Genomic DNA, 22147 nt, shown 5'->3' with positions numbered 1-22147 from the left:
TTAGACTCATGAACAACAGCTATTATCACTAGCAGAAGAACTGGACAGGATTAAGCCAGTCAATATTCCAACTCCTGAGATCCCACCATTAGCTAGAAAACTTATTAGCAAGTGATGGCTCTTGGAGGAGGAATAGTTATTTTTCTTGAGGCTTGACTGCCAGCAGGTTGCCCATGTTACATTGGATGGATGACCTCACACCCATGTGCATACATATGGTACTAATTGTACTTAAAAAAAAGAATGAGATAAATTGATGAATGGGAAAGCATTGGAGTGGTCTGAAGAGAGTGAAACTGGGGATTAGGGTTGGATATGATTAAGATAAGTTGTATGCCTATATGAAAATTTCAAGGAATAAGTTATAAAATTCTAAAATATCAAAAAGTCAATCAAGAAAAAATGAAGGGCATATTATATATGTGAAATGGATTTGTAATTCACAAAATAAAATGAAAATAAATGCAAAAATTTTTCACCTTCAAAATATACTTAATATTTTAAATTACTACCTTGTAAGAAAATTGGAGTTCTCTAAAAGTCCCATTGGTTCCCCATCAGGCATAATTATAAGATCCTATCGCTAAAGACACCTCAAACATTGGTTGCAAGATATAAAGAATCAAAAATAGAACTGAGATGGAAGCTTTCTTTCATGTTATCTAGCTTTTATAATGCCAGAAGATTCTGTTCAGGCTGCCTGGGGAGAAAAGGCATGACAGGCCTAACCCAGGTATGAATTACAATACCAACACACCAGGCAAGATGTCCCCACTGCTGTAATAGTGGCATGACCATTAAGGGGCAATGGACTAATCTCCAAGATTCAAGGCCTGCTCTGCAGAAGGAATTTCAAACATGTTATTGTAAATCTTGACAAATAGTAATGGTTGGGGAAGTCAGATGTCCTAAGTGGTAATTTACTACTGTTGTTTAGCTAAATTAATGATGTGGTATCAAACTGATTCTTAAACATCCCTTTTTATACCTTAAAGAAATGCATTAATCAGTGTATCTAAACTTCCTCTCTAAGTTCACAGAATGTGGAGGAGAAGAGATAAAAATAATGTAAGAACTAGAAGACAAAGAGATGAGTGGTAAAATGTTATTTCCTATGTTCAACCTGGTAATTGTGATCATAGATACACAGTAACTGAGTTTGCCTGCTCTGGGCCTATACAAGACTAGACATGTCAATTGCTAGTCTAGGTTAGGAGGGACTCATGTAGACCTTTGCCCTTTGCCCCACCACCTGCTGATCTGTTGGCTATTGAAATATTCTTGGAGAAGAAAGGTTATTATCTTCAGATGTGTATCCATTGATGAGCTCACCAAGCTCCTGTGGATACTTCCATACTCATGGCTACAAAGGTGGCTCTGATAAAACTCAGTAGATCACAAAACAAGAAAGACATCAATATAGGAAAGGAATCTGGAGGAAAGAGGGGGAACTGACCAGGGTAGGAGGGAGAAAAGAAAGGAAGGATTAGGTAACCAGAATGCACTATAGATATGTATAAAATTGTCAAAGAACTAATTTAATGAATAAAAAAGCAAAGAAGAAATGTCTACCAATGAAAAGAAAATAAAAATTTAGGACAAAATCAAAACTTCAGAGAAAAAGAAACTTTTTTGAAAGATATTAAATCTTACCTAACAATATAAAGTTATAATGTGATAAATATTAGATTTTGTTTTTCACCTGAAAGCTTAAGAATAAATAAAAATCCTTTTGTCTCAGCCAACAAGTGCATAAGGAATTCCCTGGAAACCCACTTGCAAGAGAATCAGATAGGAGATCTTCACTTTCCAGTCTTTCTTCCAATTCTAATCTCCCAGGTTTACCCTCAACTCTGAAGCAGACCACCTGCTGTGGCCTCCTGTTCTCATCCCCAGTGGATGATGCAATCTTCTCCTATAGCCTACCTCCACCATACCTAATCCTTTTGTCTCAGCTGCCAACTCCCATGGGCACTCCCTGGAAACATACTGGGGATGATGACAAGGAAATAATGTAGTCATTATTCACTCTCCAACCTCTTCCAGTTTCAATCTCTCAGTCTTATCTTCAGCTCTGTAGCAGGGCACCTGTTACAGAAAGTGTGTGTGTGTGTGTGTGTGTGTGTGTGTGTGTGTGTGTATGCAGATCCTGGTAACAGATCCAAGTTTCCTCCCTCCACTGGACCCTTTCAACCTCCCCTTCTAGTCTATTCCCTTCCTTAGTGTCAGCTCCCAGTACCTAGAACTACCTTCTACCTAGGACCTATGGTGATATTTTATTTGTGCTGAAATGTGATTTTATTTGTATGTTAATAAATAAAATTGCCTGGGGGTCAGAGCTATTAGCAAGCCATTTAGCAGAAGTCTGGCAGTGGTAGCACATGCCCTTAATCTGATCACATGGCAGTCAGAGTCTGTGTGTTCAAGGACATAGTCAGCTTGAAGACACACACATTTAAACTCAATACCAACCATAGAGACCTGGAGGTCTGTATAGACAGGCAGTGACAAGGAGGTCATGTGGTTGGGTTTAGAACCAATGAGAAGGCAGAACAGAAAGTCAATAAAAAATACAGACACACAGGAAGTAGGTCACTTTCTCAGGGGAAGGATGGCAGCAGCAGCGAGTGGTAAGAAGGTGGTCTGGGCTTTTGGCTACTGCTCTCTGATCTTTGAGCTTTTAACTCTGCATTTGGCTTTGTGTTTCTTATTTAATAAGACGATTTAGAATTACATCTACAAGGACCCCTATTTACGACACCTGGAGGGATTTTAGAAGCATGCCAAGCACCAAACTCATAGCCACCATACTCTCCAAAGAACAGAAGCCAAGGAATGGAACATCCACTCAATAAAGAAAAAAAACAAAAATAAAAACAAAAAAAAACAGATATCAGCATATAGAAATTAAAATTATACTAAACCCAGATGACTAGAAACCATCATAAAAGCACAATAACAGCCAAGACCACATGTGTCCAATAGAGACCAGTGATCCTACTATACAGGCCATGAAGAATGAAAGGTAGCCGAAGCATAAGACAATGACTTCAAAAAGCTAATATGAATATGTTCAAGCTCTTCAAAGGGGAAATGAAGAAACTGATTAATGAAATCTATGAGAACACAAACAGTGGAGTGAAATGAAGAAAACAATTTCAAGACATGAAAGTGGAAATAGAATCAATAAAAACCTAAACTGAGGAAAAAGTGAAAGTGAAAAATTGAGGAACTCAAACATGAACCTCAGAGGTAAAACTCACCAACAGAATACAAGAAAAAGATAGAAGAGATAATCTCAGGCATTTAAGACAAGACAGAAGAAATAGATACTTTGGTCAAAGAAAATGCTGAATCTAATAAAATTCAGGCATAAAAGATTCAAGAAATTTGGGGCATTGTGATAAAAACTTAAATCTGTGAATAAGAGCAATAGAAGAAGGAGAATAAACACAGATCAAAGACACGGAAAATATTTTCAACAAAATCTTAGAAGAAATTTTCCTTAACTTAAAAAAAAGAGATGTCTATCAAAGTACAAGAAGCTTACAGAATACCAAATAGACCAGACCAGAAAATAAATTCCCCATCACACATTATACTCAAAGAACATAATATACATAGCAAAGATACAAATAGGAAGAAAAGAAGTTAAAGTACTTTTTGCTGATATTATAATGGTTTACATAAGTGACCCTGAATACACAACCAAGAAACTTCTAAAGCTGATAAACATGTTCAGTAAAGTTGCCAGTTATAAAATTAAACTCACAAAAATTAGCAGCCTTCCTATATATAAATAACAAATGGACTGAGAAAGAAATCAGGGAAACAACATATCTCATGGTAGCCACAAATAATATAAAGTATCTTATAGTAACTCTAGCTAAGCAAGTGAAAGTATGATAAAACATTAATACATTGAAGAAAGACATTGAAGAAGATATAAGAAGAAAAGATCTCCCATGATCATGGATTGATAGGATGTATATAGTAAAAATGGCCATCCTAACAAAAGCAACCTATTCAATGAAATACCTAACAAAATTCCAAAATATTTCTTCACAGGTCTTAAAAGGACAGTTTTCAGCTATATATGGAAATACAAAATTCCAGGATAGCTAAAACACTCTTGAATAATAAAAGAACTGCTGGAAGCATCACCACTCTCCATCTCAAATTGTACTACAGAGCTATAGTAATAAATACAGCTTGGTATTTGAACAAAAACAGACACATCTATCATTGAAATCATATTGAAGTTCCAAACATAAGTAGTCTACACAACTATGGACACCTGCTTTTTGATAAAGGAGTCATAAATACACACTGGATAAAAGAGCATATTTAGCAAATGGTACTGGTCAGACTGGATGGCTGCATGTAGAGAAAAGTAAATAAAACCATACTTAACACTCAGCACAAAACTTAACTCCAAATGGATCAGGAATCTGTGGTTGGTACGTAAAATGAATAGAAAATCTCTTAATAAAAAAATATTTTTTTAAAAAAGGATCTCAACATAAGTCCAGATACACTGAATCTGACAGAAGAGAAAATGAAGAATAGTCTTGAATTCATTAGCACAGGAGGAGAAGACCTTCAGAACTGAACACTTTAAGCATAGGGACTAAGAACAACAATTAATAAATGGTACCTCATGAGACTGATAAGCTTTTACAAAGCAAAAAACACTATCATTTGGACAAAGATTTTTTTTTAACCAACTACACATTTGGTAGAGGGCTAATATCTAAAACCCAGATATCAAGAAAACAAATAACCCAATTGAAAACATGGGTACAGATCCAAACAAAGAATACTCAGACACAATCAATTAAAGACGTAATCAATATCCATAATCATCAGGTAAATGAAAATCAAAACTACTTTCACATTTCAACTTACACCGTTCAATTACACTTGTCAAAAAAAAATGACAGTGCATGCTGGTGAGGATGTGAAGTAAGAGGCACAAACATCCATTGCTAGTGGGAGTTCAAAACTATGTAATCATAAAAAAGATCAGTGTGTTGGTTTTTCTGAAAGCTGAGAATATGTCTACCTGAAGATCTAGCTATTCTACTCTTGAGCATATATCCAAAGGATGCTTTATCCCAACACAGAAGTACTTGCTTCGTCATGTTAATTGCGGCTCTATTCATTATATTCAGAAATTAGAAAGAGTCTAGATGTTTTTCAATGGATGAATGCATTAAGAAAATATTGTACATCTATAGGATGGAATATTATTACTTGACCATTAACAATATGAAATGAAATTCACAGGTAAATGGATGGAGCTAGAAAAAATTATTCTGGGTAAGGTAACCTAGACCCAGAAACAAAAGTGTGGTAAGTGTTCACTTATATGTGGATGATAGTCTTCAATAAGAAAGCTACAATCCATATAACCACAGAAGTTAGGTATAGAGTAAGGAGTTAAAGGGGAGGGATGGACCTCCCTATAAAGGGAAAATAAAATATGTAGCTATGGATGGATGGGGGATACAGTGGGAGGATCAAAATGAGGAAGGGAGTGAAGGGAGGGCCAAGAGACAGCTCAAACTAAGGCTGATTTTAGAAGTCAGATGGAAACAAAATACAGTAGTAGATTACTAAAATTGTTTCATGCATATATGAGAGTAATCCACATAAAATAACCAAGTAATGGGGGAAACAAAGGTACAACTAGGTCTCTCTCATTACCAAATGAGGCTTCCAGTACCAGGAATGAGGCTAATCAGTATGAAACCCAGTGAGAGTTTATCGCTGGATAATGAACTCTTGCTACAATATTCTGTATCTTATATATCATTCATTGTCTATGTCTTTTCTTTTAGATGTCTTCAAGTAATCTGTATTATTTGTGTTTTGCACAGATGTCCCTGCAAAGTCAAAATCTCATTATCCTAGCCCATTTTACCTTCCCTTATTTTTTCCCCTATTGTATTCTTGACTTAGATGGATTTTAATATGTATCTGCTGTACGAGTTCCTCAGTGTAAAAGTCCTGTACATTCAGTACTAATATTGAGTCCTCAAGGCAAGTATTGTACCTCTTTCATTGCACTTTCTTCCTGGAAACCAAAACAAACCCAAGGAAAGATTATTGGCTGATTAGACAAAATTACTTGCACCCTTAAGCTAGATACTCTTGTGACTGTCCTCACTTTACTGCTACATTCAAACTTTAGGGATAATGATTTAAATACCCTGTTCTTTGTACCATACCCTGATTTTCCCAGCATGCTTGACATTGCTAAGACTCATAAAGGCAAGTGAGAATTGTACCTGAACTTAGTGCTACTGTCTGAAGAAGGTACACGGCAACACAGTGTACAACAAGAAGTACTCCTTTAGCTCCCATGATACCTGTGATGAAAAACAAGTTATTGACCAGTGAAAACACAAGCAACAAGCTACAGAAATCAAATTCCTCTATACTTTTCTACAACAACTTGCTTCTAAGTAGAGTTACCATTAGGCCTCAATTTACAACAATGAATAGCTTTATTATAGTCATTTACCTCATGAAATATATCACCTTGATATTTGTATTTGCTAAATCTGGCAGTCATAGTTTTAGGAATCTTCAATGTAATGACTAGTTCTATCCAGATGTTTCTTCCACATTAGAGAATTACATCCTTTCAGACCTGATGTTTGTGTTCTGATTGTAGACACTTTGTCAGGTCACTGTTCTCTCCAGACAAGGTTATAGAACTGCCAAACAGCCAAGTCTCAAAGGTCTTGTAGTATAAGTGTCTGCCACATTTAACTATGTTTAATTATATGAAAAGTTATGAAACAGACTTACCCTTACAATTATGAGAGTAATCATTTTGATGTTTTAGAAAGTGACATGACTTTCTTTTTTTTTTTTGCTGATAAAACATTTCAATCTTTATTTAAAACAAAACACAACTTGCAAATCATGTGAGATATGACAGGAAGCAGTTCCTGCCAATGATATCATTTATTCACATCAAGTTTAACACTGTTAGAAGTTCACAGTGAGACAACAGAGTAAGAGAATTAAATTAGAAAGACAATTGAAAATAGACTTTCTTTTATAATGCTCATTATTATGAATTTTATTCTTATGGAGAACTCATAATGAGAGATAATTTGTGGGACCTACGGTTAGTAAAGAGTTAAGGTAAAAAAGAAATTGTCATATTAAAATGAGGAGGATTTTTTATCAAGTACTTAGTATTTTGGCCTTTGATCCAGCAGTCAAATGTGATAGAGTTTTATTTATATCATACACACAGCTAGATACTAGGGTTATAGAGAAATGAGAAATTGAATGGAAAGTTAAAATATCTCTAACCTATACCTTCATCTCATATGTTCTTTATTTTAAGAATATCAAAATGTTTATGATATACACTTCTTTTTTTTCTTTCTAAAAATGTATTAGCATATATTAGTTGTACAGTATAGTTGGATTCAGTGTGTTATTTCCACTTATACATGCAGCATGAACTTTTCAAATCTTCTGTTTTCATTACCATCTTCTGTGTACCCTTCTTGGTCTCCAAAAATCACTATCTTAATTTCAAGTTGATTTTTTAACCTTCAGAATATGAGAAACAACACGCAATATTTGCCTTACTGTGTCTGCCTTATGTTTCTGCTTGACATTTTTCCACTGCCATGTGTGTTGGGTATCCACTTAGAATGGTCTAGTAGAATTCCCTTAAATTGTTGATGTTCTACTGTATAGTTTAAGGGCTTTTCTTTGTCTTGCAGCTTTGACAGCCTGACTACAATACTCTGGGGTGAAGATCTTTTATGGTCATACCTATTTACAACCCTATAAGCATCATGCACATGAAGAGCCAAATCGTTTCCACAATTAGAAAGGTTTTCTGTTATTATTTCATTAAATAGGTTTTTTTGCACTAACATTTTAGAATAATATTGTATTAATTCTTTGATAATTTCATACAGTGTATTTGATGAAATTCAACCTTCTCCTTCAACTCAAGCGAGATCTACCCCTTACTTCCATATCCACCCAAATTTGCATCTTCTACTTTTAAAAACTCATTGAGTCTGGTTTGTCTTCCACAAATTCTCATGGGTGTGTGGCCAGCCTCTGGAATGTGGCCAACCTACTAGGAGTTACTTCCTTAATAAAAGCTGAACCTCCTTCTCCCAGCAGTTCTCACTTGCCATAGCCCTCAGCAGGGATGAGATTTTGTGTCCATCCACCACCTCCACACTGGGATTTTGTCTGGCTGGAGCTTGCCCAGGTCTTGTGTGTGCTGTCACAATCACTGTGACTTCATATATGCAACGCCCTGTTGGGTCCAGAAAATGCCATTTCCTTGAATTCATCAATGACATCTTTCACTTACAATCTTTCCGACCCCACTTTCACAATGATCCCTGAGCCTTAGAGGGATGGGTGTGACATAGATGTCCCATTTAGGACTGAGCATTCTGCACTCTCTTGTACTCTGCATGTTGACCAGTCGTCGGCCTCTGTGTTAATCATCACCTTCTTTAAGAAGCTTCTCTGATGAAGGCTGAGAGGTCTACTAATTTCTTAGTTTATTAGGTTTATTAATAAGTCACTAGGAATCAGTTTAATACTGTGGTACTGTCCTCCACACTTCATTACTACTCTTTCTGCCCCCTCTTCCATTATGTTCCTTAAACCTTAGGTGTAGATACTTTGTTGTAGATGTATCTATTGGGGATAGGCACCCCACAGTCAGTAGTTCTTAGCATTTTGACTAGTTGTGGGTATCTGTAATGGTCTACTTCTATTGAAAAAAGAAGGGTCCTTGAGAAAAACAATGACATTATGAGGTTTGCAGACAAATGGATGGACCTAGAAAAAATCATCCTGAGTGAGGTATCCCAGACTCAGAAAGACAAACATGGTATGTACTCACTCATAACAGGATACTAGATGTGGAACAAGGATGACTGGACTGCTACTCACATCACCAGGTAGGCTACCTGGAAACCAGGACCCCAAGAAAGACACAGGGATCGCCCAATGACAGAGAAATGGAATGAGATCTACCTGAACAGCCTGGACATGAGTGGGGGTAGTGAAGGGCGAGGGTGGAGGGAAAGAGAGCTTGGGTGAGTGGGAGATCCCAGCTGGATCAACAACAGAGAGGGAGAACAAGGAATAGGAGACCATGGTAAATGAAGACCACATGAGAATAGGAAGAAACAAAGTGCTAGAGAGGCCCACAGAAATCCACAAAGATACCCCCACAACAGACTGCTGGCAATGGTCGAGAGACAGTCCGAATTGACCTACTCTGGTGATGGGATGGCCAAACACCCTAATTGTCGTGCTAGAAACCTCATCCCACTACTGAGGGATCTGGATGCAGAGATCCATGACTAGGCCCCAGGTGGATCTCTGGGAGTCCAATTAGCGAGAATGAGGAGGGTTTATATGAGCGAGAATTGTTGAGACCAAGGTCGGATAAAGCACAGAGACAAATAGCCAAACAAATGGAAACACATGAAATATGAACCAATGGCTGAGGGGTCACCAACTGGATCAGGCCCTCTGAGTGGGTGAGACAGTTGATTGGCCTGATCTGTTTGGGAGGCATCCAGGCAGTGGCACTGGGTCCTGTGCTCATTGCATGAGTCGGCTGTTTGAAACCTGGGGCCTATGCAGGGTCGCTTGGCTCGGCCTGGGAGGAGGGGACTGGACCTACCTGGACTGAGTCCACCAGGTTGATCTCAGTCTGTGGGGAAGGCTTTGCCCTGGAGGAGATTGGAATGGGGGGCGGGCCGGGGGGAAGGTGAGGGGGCGGGAGGGGGGAGAACAAGGGAATCTGTGCCTGTATGTAGAACTTAATTGTATTGCAAAATAAAAATTTAAAAAAAAAAAAAGCTGCCTAGGAAGAAGATCAATCAACAGTCCTACCCAGATGTAAAGCCTACAAATCATAACAATGACCAGCATGGCAAAATATCCACAAAAGTACAATAGTGGCACCTATACCTTGGGAGTAACCAAAAGTCATCTCATTGGACTGTGGGCCTGCTCAGTTACATGCCTGGTACTGTAAACCTAGCCAACTACCCATAGCTGGTGAGGTCATAGACCCTAGAGGACAACTTAAAACTGACATTTTCCCAGGCCATTAAAGTCCCAACCGCATTCTAAACACCTATTCTTATTTCCATCAACAAGTGTCTCTTACACTTCTTGAATGAACAAAATAAAATGTTTTCATCATTTTATATATATATCATCATTTTCATATATATCAAATAAGTTTCACAATCTTTTTATAAAATTATTTCATGTGTGTGTGTGTGTGTGTGTGTGTGTGTGTGTGTTATCTGCATATATGGATGGACTACTTACATTCCTGGTCCCATGGAAGTCAGAAGTGGTTGTTGGATCTCCTGGAACTGGAGTTAAACATCATTGTGAACTATTATATGGATTCCAGAACTAAACCAGGGTCCTCTCCAGAGTAAAAAGTACTTTTAATTTCTCAATCATCCTTCCATGCCTTTCCTTTTGTATTTTATACATAATGCATGTCATTATGACATTTTCATATGTGCATATACTTAATATTCATTGCAGTTGCCTTCTCTTATGTCCTCCCAGTCCCACCAATCTTCTCTTTCCAACTACTTTCCCTTATAATTTCATGTCTTTTTGTTTGAAAATACTTTGAGTTTACTTAGGATATTTTACAGGAACATGGTAAAGGTTTATTTACAGGAACATGGATCACCAGTTGCTACACCACTGAAAAAGTGTATGTTCCCCTCCACAGAAATTATTAGCTTCTCATAAAGCCACAGAGTGGAATGAGGTCTTGTGAATTTCTCCTATTTCCACAATGGCAAATAGTGGCACTAACCCTGTGCAAGTATTGTACAGGCAATCTAATCACAGTTGCTATGAGTTAAAATGTTTCCAAAAAATTTAATGTTTTATTCAGAAAGTCCAATTTTAATTTTCTTTAACATCTGTTAACTGAAATGTGGTAACTGTATATTTTATGTGCTACAGTATGATATTTCAATATGTAAATTATTCAAGTTAGAACCTATTGATGATCTCTTCCAGTTCTTTTAAAAACATCTGTAAATTGTTTTTATTTATTTATTTATTTTGATTTTAAAGACAGATTTCCTCTTTGTAGTCCTCACTGTCCTGGAACTTGTTCTATAGATTAGGCTTGTTTTGAACTCATAGATCTGTCTGCCTCTGCCTCCCAAATGCGGGAATTAAAGGCTTGTGTCACCAGGAGCAAATTGTTTTAAACCAGAGTTTTCCTACTGGGACTATTTCTTCTAGATAATTGTTTGTTTGTTTGTTTTTGTTTTTTGAGATAGGGTTTCTATGTGTAGGTTTGCTCCTTTCCTGGAACTCGCTTTGTAGACCAGGCTGGCCTCGAACTCCCAGAGATCCGCCTACCTCTGCCTCCCGAGTGCTGGGATTAAAGGCGTGCACCACCACCGCCTGGCCTCTTCTAGATAATTGTATTTTCAAACATTTTAAGAAGAATAAATATCTTTTACACCTCCATTTCCTTACCCTTTCCAGATTTGAATGACAATGATTCTTCTCTCTACAGTGATATCAACTTTTTAAAACTGTGTTTATTTGAAATGGAATTATATTACTTTCTTCTACCCTTCCTCCCTCCAGCTGCTCTCACATCACCACGCTCAAGCCAACAATCTCTATTTCTTTATTATTGTTTATATATATATATGTATATATATACACATACATACATATATATGAGTACATGTATATATATATATGTGTGTGTAAAAACATTATTACATTGTAATATATAATAACCATGTTATTGTAACAACATCAACAATTAAGCAAAGTATATATTTATACATATATATGTGTGAAGTTGTATATATGCAAAAATATACATCAACACAGCATGTTGATTTTTTTTTCTGTGTGTATATATTTTGTGTATATAGTTTCAAATCTGACCACTCTGTGCTGAGTAATCAGTAATGGGGCTCATCCCTGGGGGAGCCTAAATCTCATTCTCCCAGGAATAATTAGTTGTCTGTAGTTCCTTGTCTAGGTGTGGGACTCCTGGAAAAATTCTTCCTTCTATATTAATCTGTCCATTAACTCACTTGTTTGAGTCCTGTTTATGTAGCTACTTCTAGAAAATCAACTTTTAAATTTCCATGTATGACTGGTAACATGAAACATTTGTCCTTTTGTCCTGGCCTACTTAGAAACTGAGTTTTTAAAGACACATTGTGAAAACTCAACAGGGCCATCTCACATATTCTATCCCTTTCTGACTTTGTTTATTACAACTAGATACAACAGAGACATTATTCTGGTTGAGAAGAACATGGGATGGACAGAGGTGTCATTTTTATGTGGCTGAGAAATAAGAACCATAGGAATATATTTTATTTAGCCCTCATCAAGCCACACTCCAGAACCTGATCTCAGTATCCACTAAGATTTAATGTTACAGAGTATTTTCAACTGATTCATAAAGAAAATTTGGGAGTTTTTTTCCCCAGAAGGCACTAACTCCCCATTCTTATGAACCTCAAGATTTACTAATCCTTAAATATACTTCTTTCTAAGTCTTTGGAACATGTTTCTAGAGGGACAGTATTCCTCCCAGAAGGCACAACGAAGAAGTAGAAGAGAAATTATCTGTGAAGATAGAAGCATATCCCAAAAGCTTACTAAATCCCCTTACTTACCTGAGCGTGTAGATCCCAAGTCAGCTCTCTGTTGTCCCTATGAAAGCATCAGTAGACTCGTGTGAGTTTTTGGTTAATGCTCCAGCAGTTTTCCTGAAGCAACCTAGCATGCCAGAGTTAAATGGAGATCAGGTAAACCAATTACCAATGCTCCTCTCCTAACCTGAAAATCTGGCCCCCATGGTTCTGCAAGCCTGATAATTAGGGACTTTTCCAGGGAAGTTCCTATGGGACCGGTTTATCAACCCACAAGTGAAATAAATCATTGTTTAGCTCACTGTCTGCACCTGGTATTACTCAAGTACTAGCAAGACTCACCTCACTCAGGGAAGAAGCAAAACAAAACCTGATCCATGCCTGTTATATACTGAGTGCTGAATGAAAAACCATGAATAGTGTATTTTGGATGCTGAACCTATACATAGTAAAGAGAGAGAATTGTAGAAGCACAACTAAATAGCTTTAAGTTCAGTTGAAGCATTCCATGAAACCTCATTCAGTTAATAAAAAATGACAATAACCTTGAAGCAAAATGATCAGTTAGTCCAATTAAGCAAAGGAGCCCAGTAGTTTTCCAGGTTGACAGAGCAACTCTATCTTGAAGACATGAAAGAGAGTAGTCAATTCAAAATACTTCCAGTAATTTGCAGTAGCTGCTGGGAGAAAGGATTATGAGTAACAATGAGAGATAAGCTTCAGGGAGAATTAAGGGAAAGTATGAAACTTTAGGAAACATATATGATATATATTTAAGTGTATGTGTGTATATGTACAGTTAAGTTTTTTAATATACAGATGCATGTATTAATGGTTAGCACAGATAACAAACTTACATAAATATAGAGTAGCTATGAATATGAATGCACATAGAAACTTATGTACATATAAAATATTGCAGATATTTATACATGTATGCACATATACATATAAAAGTATATTTCAGTAAATTTGTAAATCTATCTCCACAAATATCATATGTACATTTATTATACATGTATAAGTGACAATAAATGTACACATCTAAATTTAAAATTTATATATTTAAAAAATATATATATATGTATTCATGTACAAAGTAGTTTTGATCATATTCATGCCCAGTTCTTCCCAGATATATTGCCCTTCCCTTCCCAATCAAATTTGTGTCATTTATTTAAAAAACAAACAACATTTTTATTGCTGTGATAAAGCACCAGGACCAAAAGCAACATGGGAGGTAAAGAGTTTACTTCAGTTACAAGTCAGGTCACACTCCATCAATGATGGAAACAAAAGCAGGCACTCAGTGCAGGAACCTGTAGGCAGGAACTAAAGCAGAAGCCTTAGAGGAAAAACTGCTTCCTAGCTAGCTCCTTATGGATTATTCAGCTGAATTTCTTACTGCATGCCCAGAGTTGGCACCACCCAGAGTGTTCTGGATTCTCTCACATCAATAGTTAATCAAGACAGTACTGTACAATCATGCCTACAGACCAATCTTATGAATGCATTTTTCTCAGCTAGGATTCCCTCTTTTCTAATATATCTTGGTTTGTGTTAAGTTTGCGAGATCTAACCAATACATTCATCAAGACCAATTTGTGCTGTTCAAATATTTTTGGAAGTACAGTCTTCTACCAAAGTATGGTTGGCTTACCAGGGACTATACTGTTAGAGAAGACTCCCTCTCCCTCTCTCAGCAGATATTAGTTGTCATTGATTCCTCAACTATGGGGGACAATTTCATACCAAACTTGTTTCTCAATGCTGGGATTTGATCTTGCTTGAGGTTGCATACATTTTGCAATTGCTGTTGTGACCACTGTGAGTTCACATGTGCAACTGTCCTGCTGTGTCCAGAAGACACTGTTTCCGTGTGTTAATGTAACATCTCTGGCTCTTGTACTCCTCCATTTCTTCAACAATGATCCCCTGCTTTGAGAGGAGGGTGAATGGTTTAGATATCTCATTTAAGGTTGAACATTCCTCAGTCTCTTATTCTCTACACCTTCACCAGTTGAGGATCTCTGTGTTAATCACTATCTAATGCAAATAGAAACTTCTGCCTAAGGGTTGAGATAAACACTGATTTATGGTTATAGATGTAGGTCATCAAGAGTCAGTTTGGCACTGTGGCATATATCAGGATAACAGCAGTGGGATCTCTTCTAGGGAATGAGGCCTATCCAGCTGAAAGTCCTAACCCAGTAATGGTGCCATTTATGGGATTCCACCAAACTGAAAAATCTAAAATAAATGGATGGATGGGAGAGGGGAGTACAGGGGAGGGGATGGGGGATGGGAACAAGAGGGTTTGAGGTGGCTGAGTTGGGAGAGAAATGGAAAGGGAGAACAATGAAAGAGATATCTTGACAGAGTGAGTCATTATGGGGTTAGGGAGAAACTTGGTGCTAAGGAATCCCCAGGAACCTACAAGGATGTCCCCAGCTAAGACTCCTAGCAGTGGTGGAGAGGATGCCTGAACTAACCTTCCTCTGTAGTCATATTGGTAACTACTCTAATTATCATCATAGAACCTACATCTAGTGACAGATGGAAGCAGATACAGAGACTCACAGCCAAACACTTGGCCAACAGGAGTTCAGTTGAAGAGAGGGAGAAGGGATTATAGGAGCAAAGGGGTACAAGATCATGATGGAGAAAATTACAGATGCAGGTGACCCCAGCTAGTGGGAGTTCACAGACTCCAAACTGACAGCTGGGGAGCCTGCATGGGACCTAACGAAGCCCTCTGAATGTGAATGACAGTTGTGTGGCTTGATCTATTTGTGGGGCCCCTAGCAATGGGACCAAGACTTATCTCAGGTACATGAACTGACATTTTAGAGTCCATTCCCTGTGGTGGGATGCTTTACTCAGTCTTGATGCAGGGGTGAAAGGCTTGGTCCTACCCCAACTTGGTATGCCAGTTTATGTTGACTACCCAAGAGAGGCCTAACCCCCTATGAAGACTAGATAGGGGGCGGGATGGTGGATGGTTGGTGGGGAACAGGAGAAGGAGGGGGGAAACAATGGTTGGTATGTAAAATGAAAAAAAAAAACCTTAAATAAAAAGTGTTCTAATCCCCCCCAAAAGAGTTAAAGCAAGCTAGAATAAATAACCCAAACAGATCTTTAGCATTCAAAGAGGTAGAAGCAGTAATTAAAAATATCTGTTAAAAAAAGAAATCCTAGGGCTAGATAAATTCAGCACAGAATCCCATCAGGTCTCCAAAGAAGAACTAATATATTCATGACTAGCTCTCAAACTATTTTACAAACTAGAAAAGGAAAAAAAATGTTCAAATTCCTTTTTCAAAGCCAGTGTTACCTTAGTAACCATATCAGACAAAGATTCAACGAAGAAAAAAATGATAAGCCAATATTTTTGATGAACAGAGAGGCAGAATTTGTAATACTTGCAAACTGAATTCAGGAATATAATATACAGATTATCTACCATAATTAAGTACCTAAAAATAATTTTCCCTAACTTCACATATTCTCTCTTTCTCTCTGTCTCTCTGTCTGTCTGTCTGTCTGTCTGTCTGTCTGTCTGTCTCTCCTACTCATTGAGTCCATTTAGTGATGACTGTATGTGTAGGGGTGTGGGAGATTCTACTAAAGCATGGGAAGCCTCTTTGTGGCCACATTATTAAAGAAACGGAATTGACTGTCATCCACTCCACACACAGAAGCCAACAGTTGCCAATAGCTATTTAATTAAAGGTGGGACTTCAAGGTCCCCCAACTCATCCATTTTGGAATTTTGGCTGGTTTGATATTGTATAGTTTTGTGTAAACAGTCTGAGATGGTATGAGTTTGTGTGTGCAATGTGCTGCATGTATGTAAAGTAGTGTTTTACTTTAATAATACACTCCTTCTGGCTCTTATCATCTTTTTGACTCCTCTTGCATCTTGATCATTGAGTTCTGGGGAGGGGAAGTGTAATACAAATGTTCTATTTAGATCTGAGCACTTCACCATCTCTTATTATTTTCACATTGACTGATTTTGAGTCTCAGTACTAATCATCATCTATTTCAAAAAGCGGATTCTCTGATAACTGTTCAGAGATGCATGGATTTTTATTCAACTAAAATAAAATCTTAAAGAAGTTTATGAATTTCTAAATGCAATAATCTACCAAAGATGAATAGAGATGATGTAAATAATTTAAACACACATAAAAACCATGAAATAGAAGCAGTGACTTAAAATCTCTGACCTGAAAAAGTAGAAATGAAATGGCTTAGTTTCCAGATACATATGACCTACCAACATTAAATCAAAAGGAGTACATAATTTAAACTTATTTATAATCACCAACAAAGTAGAAGTAATTAAAGATGCCCAAATTAAATATATATGTATACACACATACATACATACATACATACATACATACATACGTACATATATACATACATACATACACAAAACCTGGGGCCAGAAGGACTGAGTACAGAATTCTACCAGAGTTTCATAGAACTGACTGACATCAATACACCTCTAATTATTGTATATAATAAGAAAGAGAACTTCATAATTCTTCTATGAAGCCATTATTGCCTTAATACCTAAATGAGACAAACATCCAACCAAAAAAGAGAATTATATATTCATGAAGTCCCTCATGAACTTTGACAAAAATTCTCAATGAAGTATCTGTACTCTGAAGTCATGAACACATAAAAAAAATGGTCCACCATGAACAGGTCTGCTTTATTTCAGAAATACTGGGTAGGTTCAATATTTGTAAATCTAGAAATGTAACCCAATACATACACAGACTAAATAGATAGAAACCAAATGATCATCCCATTAGATGCAGAAGAAAAATTTTGAACAAAATGAAACATTCTTTCATGATAAAAGTCCTGGAGAACCTAGAGATACACAGAGACATAGCTTAACACAATAAGCATATACATATATACATAAAGGTACTATATAACATAAAGACACTATACAACAAGCTCACAGCCAATATCACACTAAAGGAGAAACACTTGATACATTTACACTAAAATCAGAAACAAGACAAAAATGTCTGTATTCATAACTTCTGTTCAACTAAGAACTTGAAGTATTAGCTACAACAGTAAGATAAAAAAGGAGAAAAGTTGATAAAATTATAAAAGAAGAATTCAAAGAATACTTAAATCTACCCATAAAAGACACTAAAGACATATTAGAAATATCCCAAAGCTGAAGAAAATTTTACCAATGTAGCAGGACACAAAATTAACACCAAAAAAGTATCATCCTAGTATACCAATTTTCCAACATACTAAGACAGAAATTAGGCAAACGATAGTTACAAATGATGTCATGGAATATATTCAACTAAAGAAAGTGGAATACTTGTAAAATTAAAACCTGAAGTCACTGAAAAAAGAAATGGAAGAAAATGAAAAAAATTCTTCCATGTTCATAGATTCATAGGACTAATATTGTGAAAATTGCCAACTTACCAAATGCAATGTATTCAATCAGTACAATCCTTATTAAAATTCCAATGTAATTCTTCATAGAAATTGAAAACAAAATATCAAAATTCTGATGGAAACAAAAAAGACCAAGGATAGCAAAAAGCATCTTGAATAACAACATTGTTGGAGATATCACCACCCCTGATTTCAAGTTATACAACAGAGATACCAGTAATAAAATGACATGGTACAGAAACAAAAACAGAAATATTGATAACTGAATAGAATTAAGGGCCCAGGCATTGGGTCACACTCCCTTTGGTTTTTAACAGAGATCAAGAATAGACATTGAGGAAATGATAACATCTTTATAACAAATGGTGCTGGTATTTGGATAGCTACATGTAGAATAATGAAACAAGAAGTCTTGTCTCTCACCCTGCACAAAACTCAGGTCCAAAAGAATCAAAGACTTCAAATTTATGACCTGATATTCTGTATTCAACAGAGGAGAAAGTGGTAATATGTTTCAATTTGTAGGCATAGGAAAGGACTTTCTGAATATGACCCCTTTAACTGAGGCATGAAGATCAATGATGACTCATAAATGGGACCTCATAAAGCTGTTTTTGTTTTTGCTTTTTCTGTTGTTTGAAACAGGGTTTGTTTGTGTTACCTTGGCTTTCCTAGAACTAGCTCTGTAGACCAAACTCAAACTCACAGAGATCTGCCTGCCATTGTAGGCCTCTTGCTCAGATTAAAGTGTGTGCCACCACTCTGCAGCTGGTTAGGGTTTCTATAGCTAGAACAGACACCATAATCATGGAAAATCTTAATAAAAAAACATTTAACTGGGGTTGGCTTACAGGTTCAGAGGTTTAATCCATCATCAGCATGGTGAAAAGCATGACACCACACACATAGAAATGGTGCTGGAGAGGTAGCTGAGAGTTATATTTCTGGATCAGCAGGCAGAGGGAAGAGGGAGAGACACTGGATTATGCTGTGGATATCGCTCTATATAAATAAAACACTGATTGGCCAGTGACCTGGCAGGAAGTGTAGGCAGGACAAGGAGAGAGGAGAATTGAGGGAACAGGAAGAAGAAGGGGGAGACACTGCCAGCCACCGCCAGGACAAGCAGCATGTAAAGATGCCGGTAAGCCACGAGCCACGTCGCAAGGTATAGATTTATGGAAATAGGATAATTTAAGTTATAAGAACAGTTAGCAAGAAGCCTGCCATGGCAACACAGTTTATAAGTAATACAAGCATCTGAGTGATTATTTTATATGTGGGTTGTGGGACTGCGGGCCTTGGTGGGACCTGGAGAGAAGCTCTCCAGCAACAGGATTTGGCATGAGCATAGTGGCACCTTTTTTTTTCATGGAAGTAAACATAAGCCCCATAATTAGACTTAAGGACCACTCAAAATAGGAGAGGATTAATGCCTGGCACTATAAACATAGCCAAATATCTGTATCTGGTGATTTCAATGACCCTATAGAAGAACCTATTACTGTGGCTTTCCAAAACCACTATAATCTCTGTGCTGTACATACTAATCTCATTCCCACAGATAAATGTGATTCTTATCACTCATCAAAGAAGCTTCCTTTTGTAGCACATGACTAATGTAAAGATCCAAAACTGGTCAAAATATAAGAATATGTGACTGTGGGTTGCCCAGAAAGATAATAAGAGACAAAGAACAAAGACACCTGCTCTGAGAGTGTTTTTCTGTACATGATGGGTAATCTGCATCCATAAAATAAAATATGATTGCCTAAACAAGACCCTCATGTCAATGAGGATATGGGAAATTCCACAGGCTCTCATGTTAGATTAACTGCTATAGGCAGTCAATGGCTACTTAGATCAACAAAACAAATGGTAGTTAGTAATCATTAGTGTGGATGTGGTAAAGGGAAACAATTATGCACTGCTGGTGGGAGTACAAACTGATGCAGTCATCATGGAAAACAGTGTGGAGGTTACTAAAGAAGCTATAAATAGATTTGCCATGAGATCTAGCTGTAGAACTTTTAGGCATATACCGAAAGAATTTGATATTCTACTAAAGAGATACTTGGTCACTGATGATCATTGCTGTTATATCAATGATAGCTAAGAAATAGATGTATACTAGAAGATGTCAAATGTGGTACACTTATACAATGAAATGTTATTCAGCTATTAGAAAAGAGAATTTTTGAAAATTTATTTGGTGCTATTTATTCCTCCTAGTATCCCATTCTTCATCCTGATATTTCTTCCCACCCCACTTAGCCATATGGAGATATAGCACTCCAGAATTTTCCCAACATATATAGACACACACATATAAAAAGAATTTAAATGGAATTACCCTATAATGGAGCAACACTATGCCTACCCCTACTAGACACACACAGACAAACTAATGAAAAGCTCAGTGTAAAGAATGGATGGTCTACTTTGGACTTTTTGACCAGTGAGTTCCTACAGATCCCCAAATATTTCAATGCACTTGGTTATACTCCAGAACTTAAGAGTAAGGCCTTACCATTGAAGACATAACATATTTGAGTTACAGTACACATGAGAAATCAAGCTTGGAGTTTCTATTAAAGAGAAAAGTAATATCCAATCTTACTCAGCTGTAATCCCAATGAGCTATAACAGTGACCTGCCAGGCAATAAATGCCCACTGGTACAATAGTGCCATTAATGTCAGGCACTGATATTGGGACAAATAATCTGTAGCTAGAGAAGACATAGATTGTATGGAGAACCTGCTAATTACTTTGCAAATGAGACATATTATTAAACTAATTCCTAATGACTTATCATTACATGCATAAATTCATATGTCTCGCTAAGAGAAGCCTTTCCCCTCTTATCTTTAATTTGTAATTATCATTTAATTACATTTATCCCCTCCTTTTCTTCTACCCAAACCTCCTATTACCAGAGCTTGTCACTTCAGAAAGTGATATCTGGGCATGAAGCCAGAGTTTGGTTTCACCTTAGTTTCAGGATGCTCCATACTGATTAAAGGAAATACACTCTGTTGTGTAAAAGAAGATCAGAGGGAGCAGGTGGTGAGAGAGAGAGAGAGAGAGAGAGAGAGAGAGAGAGAGAGAGAGACAGAGACAGAGACAGAGACAGACAGAGAGAGAGAGACAGAGAGACAGAGACCCCTTTCTACTCCCCTTCAAATTCATGGCCTACTTATTTTACTAGTTCTTATTTGCCTGCATATATGTAAATTGTGTATATATATATGTACATAATACATACATACATAGACACTGGCACACAGACACACATACATACACATTTCTAAACATAACCTGATGGGTCTGTATAATGCTACCTGTATGTATATTTCTAGGACTAAGAATTTGACACTGGACAAACGATTGGCATGACCTTCCCTGAGAAAGGCCACGTCTCCCATTCCTAGCCTTCTTCAATTGTTTAGAGTTCTTTGTGTATGATTGAAGACTCATGGGTTCTCTACATTCACTTTGGTATGTTCATTGATGTCACCTTTGTTCTGCTCACATCTCTAAATGCCTCACATGTTCAACACAGGTAGTCATACTGATGAGACTCTGTGTAGCTTCTGATATCACTAAGAAATACAATCTCAGAGAAAACGCAGTGATATTCTGGTTCTTAACAGTCTTTCTGCACTTTCGTTCAAAATGTTGCTTGGACCTTACATTGTGGGAGTGTTTTGTAGGTGGATCCATTGGATCTAGGCTTCATATTTCTGCATTTTGATTGGTTTTGGTTTTCTGTGATGGTCTCAATCTGCTGCAAAGAGAAGTTTTCTTGATGATTGATGAAGACTAGATTTATCTGTGGATATGAGGACAAATGTTTAAGGATTGTTGTTAGGAAATATACTGCTTTATTAAATAAGTGGTTGAGATCTTTCTCCAATAACCATGACTTCACTAGCACCAAATATTTTAGATAAGTTTCTATTACCAGGAATGGGCTATCTCTTGTTGTGT

At 37.0% G+C, this 22147-nt stretch overlaps 1 protein-coding gene across 1 annotated transcript in view; it reads right to left on the bottom strand.

Annotated features, from left to right (window-relative positions):
* Window positions 1-6369, bottom strand: part of LOC131904864 (selection and upkeep of intraepithelial T-cells protein 2-like) — a 51120-nt gene extending 44751 nt beyond the window's left edge. The window contains exon 1 of the mRNA XM_059255862.1: window positions 6294-6369. Within this exon, the coding sequence (XP_059111845.1) occupies window positions 6294-6369 (76 nt within the window). The remainder of the gene's footprint in view (window positions 1-6293) is intronic.
* Window positions 6370-22147: the final 15778 nt, after the last annotated feature.

This window comes from Peromyscus eremicus, chromosome 2, assembly GCF_949786415.1.
Source record: "Peromyscus eremicus chromosome 2, PerEre_H2_v1, whole genome shotgun sequence".
NCBI lineage: Eukaryota > Metazoa > Chordata > Mammalia > Rodentia > Cricetidae > Peromyscus > Peromyscus eremicus.
The sequence above is the reverse complement of the archived record's forward strand: the minus strand, read 5'-3'. Positions and strand labels throughout refer to the sequence as shown.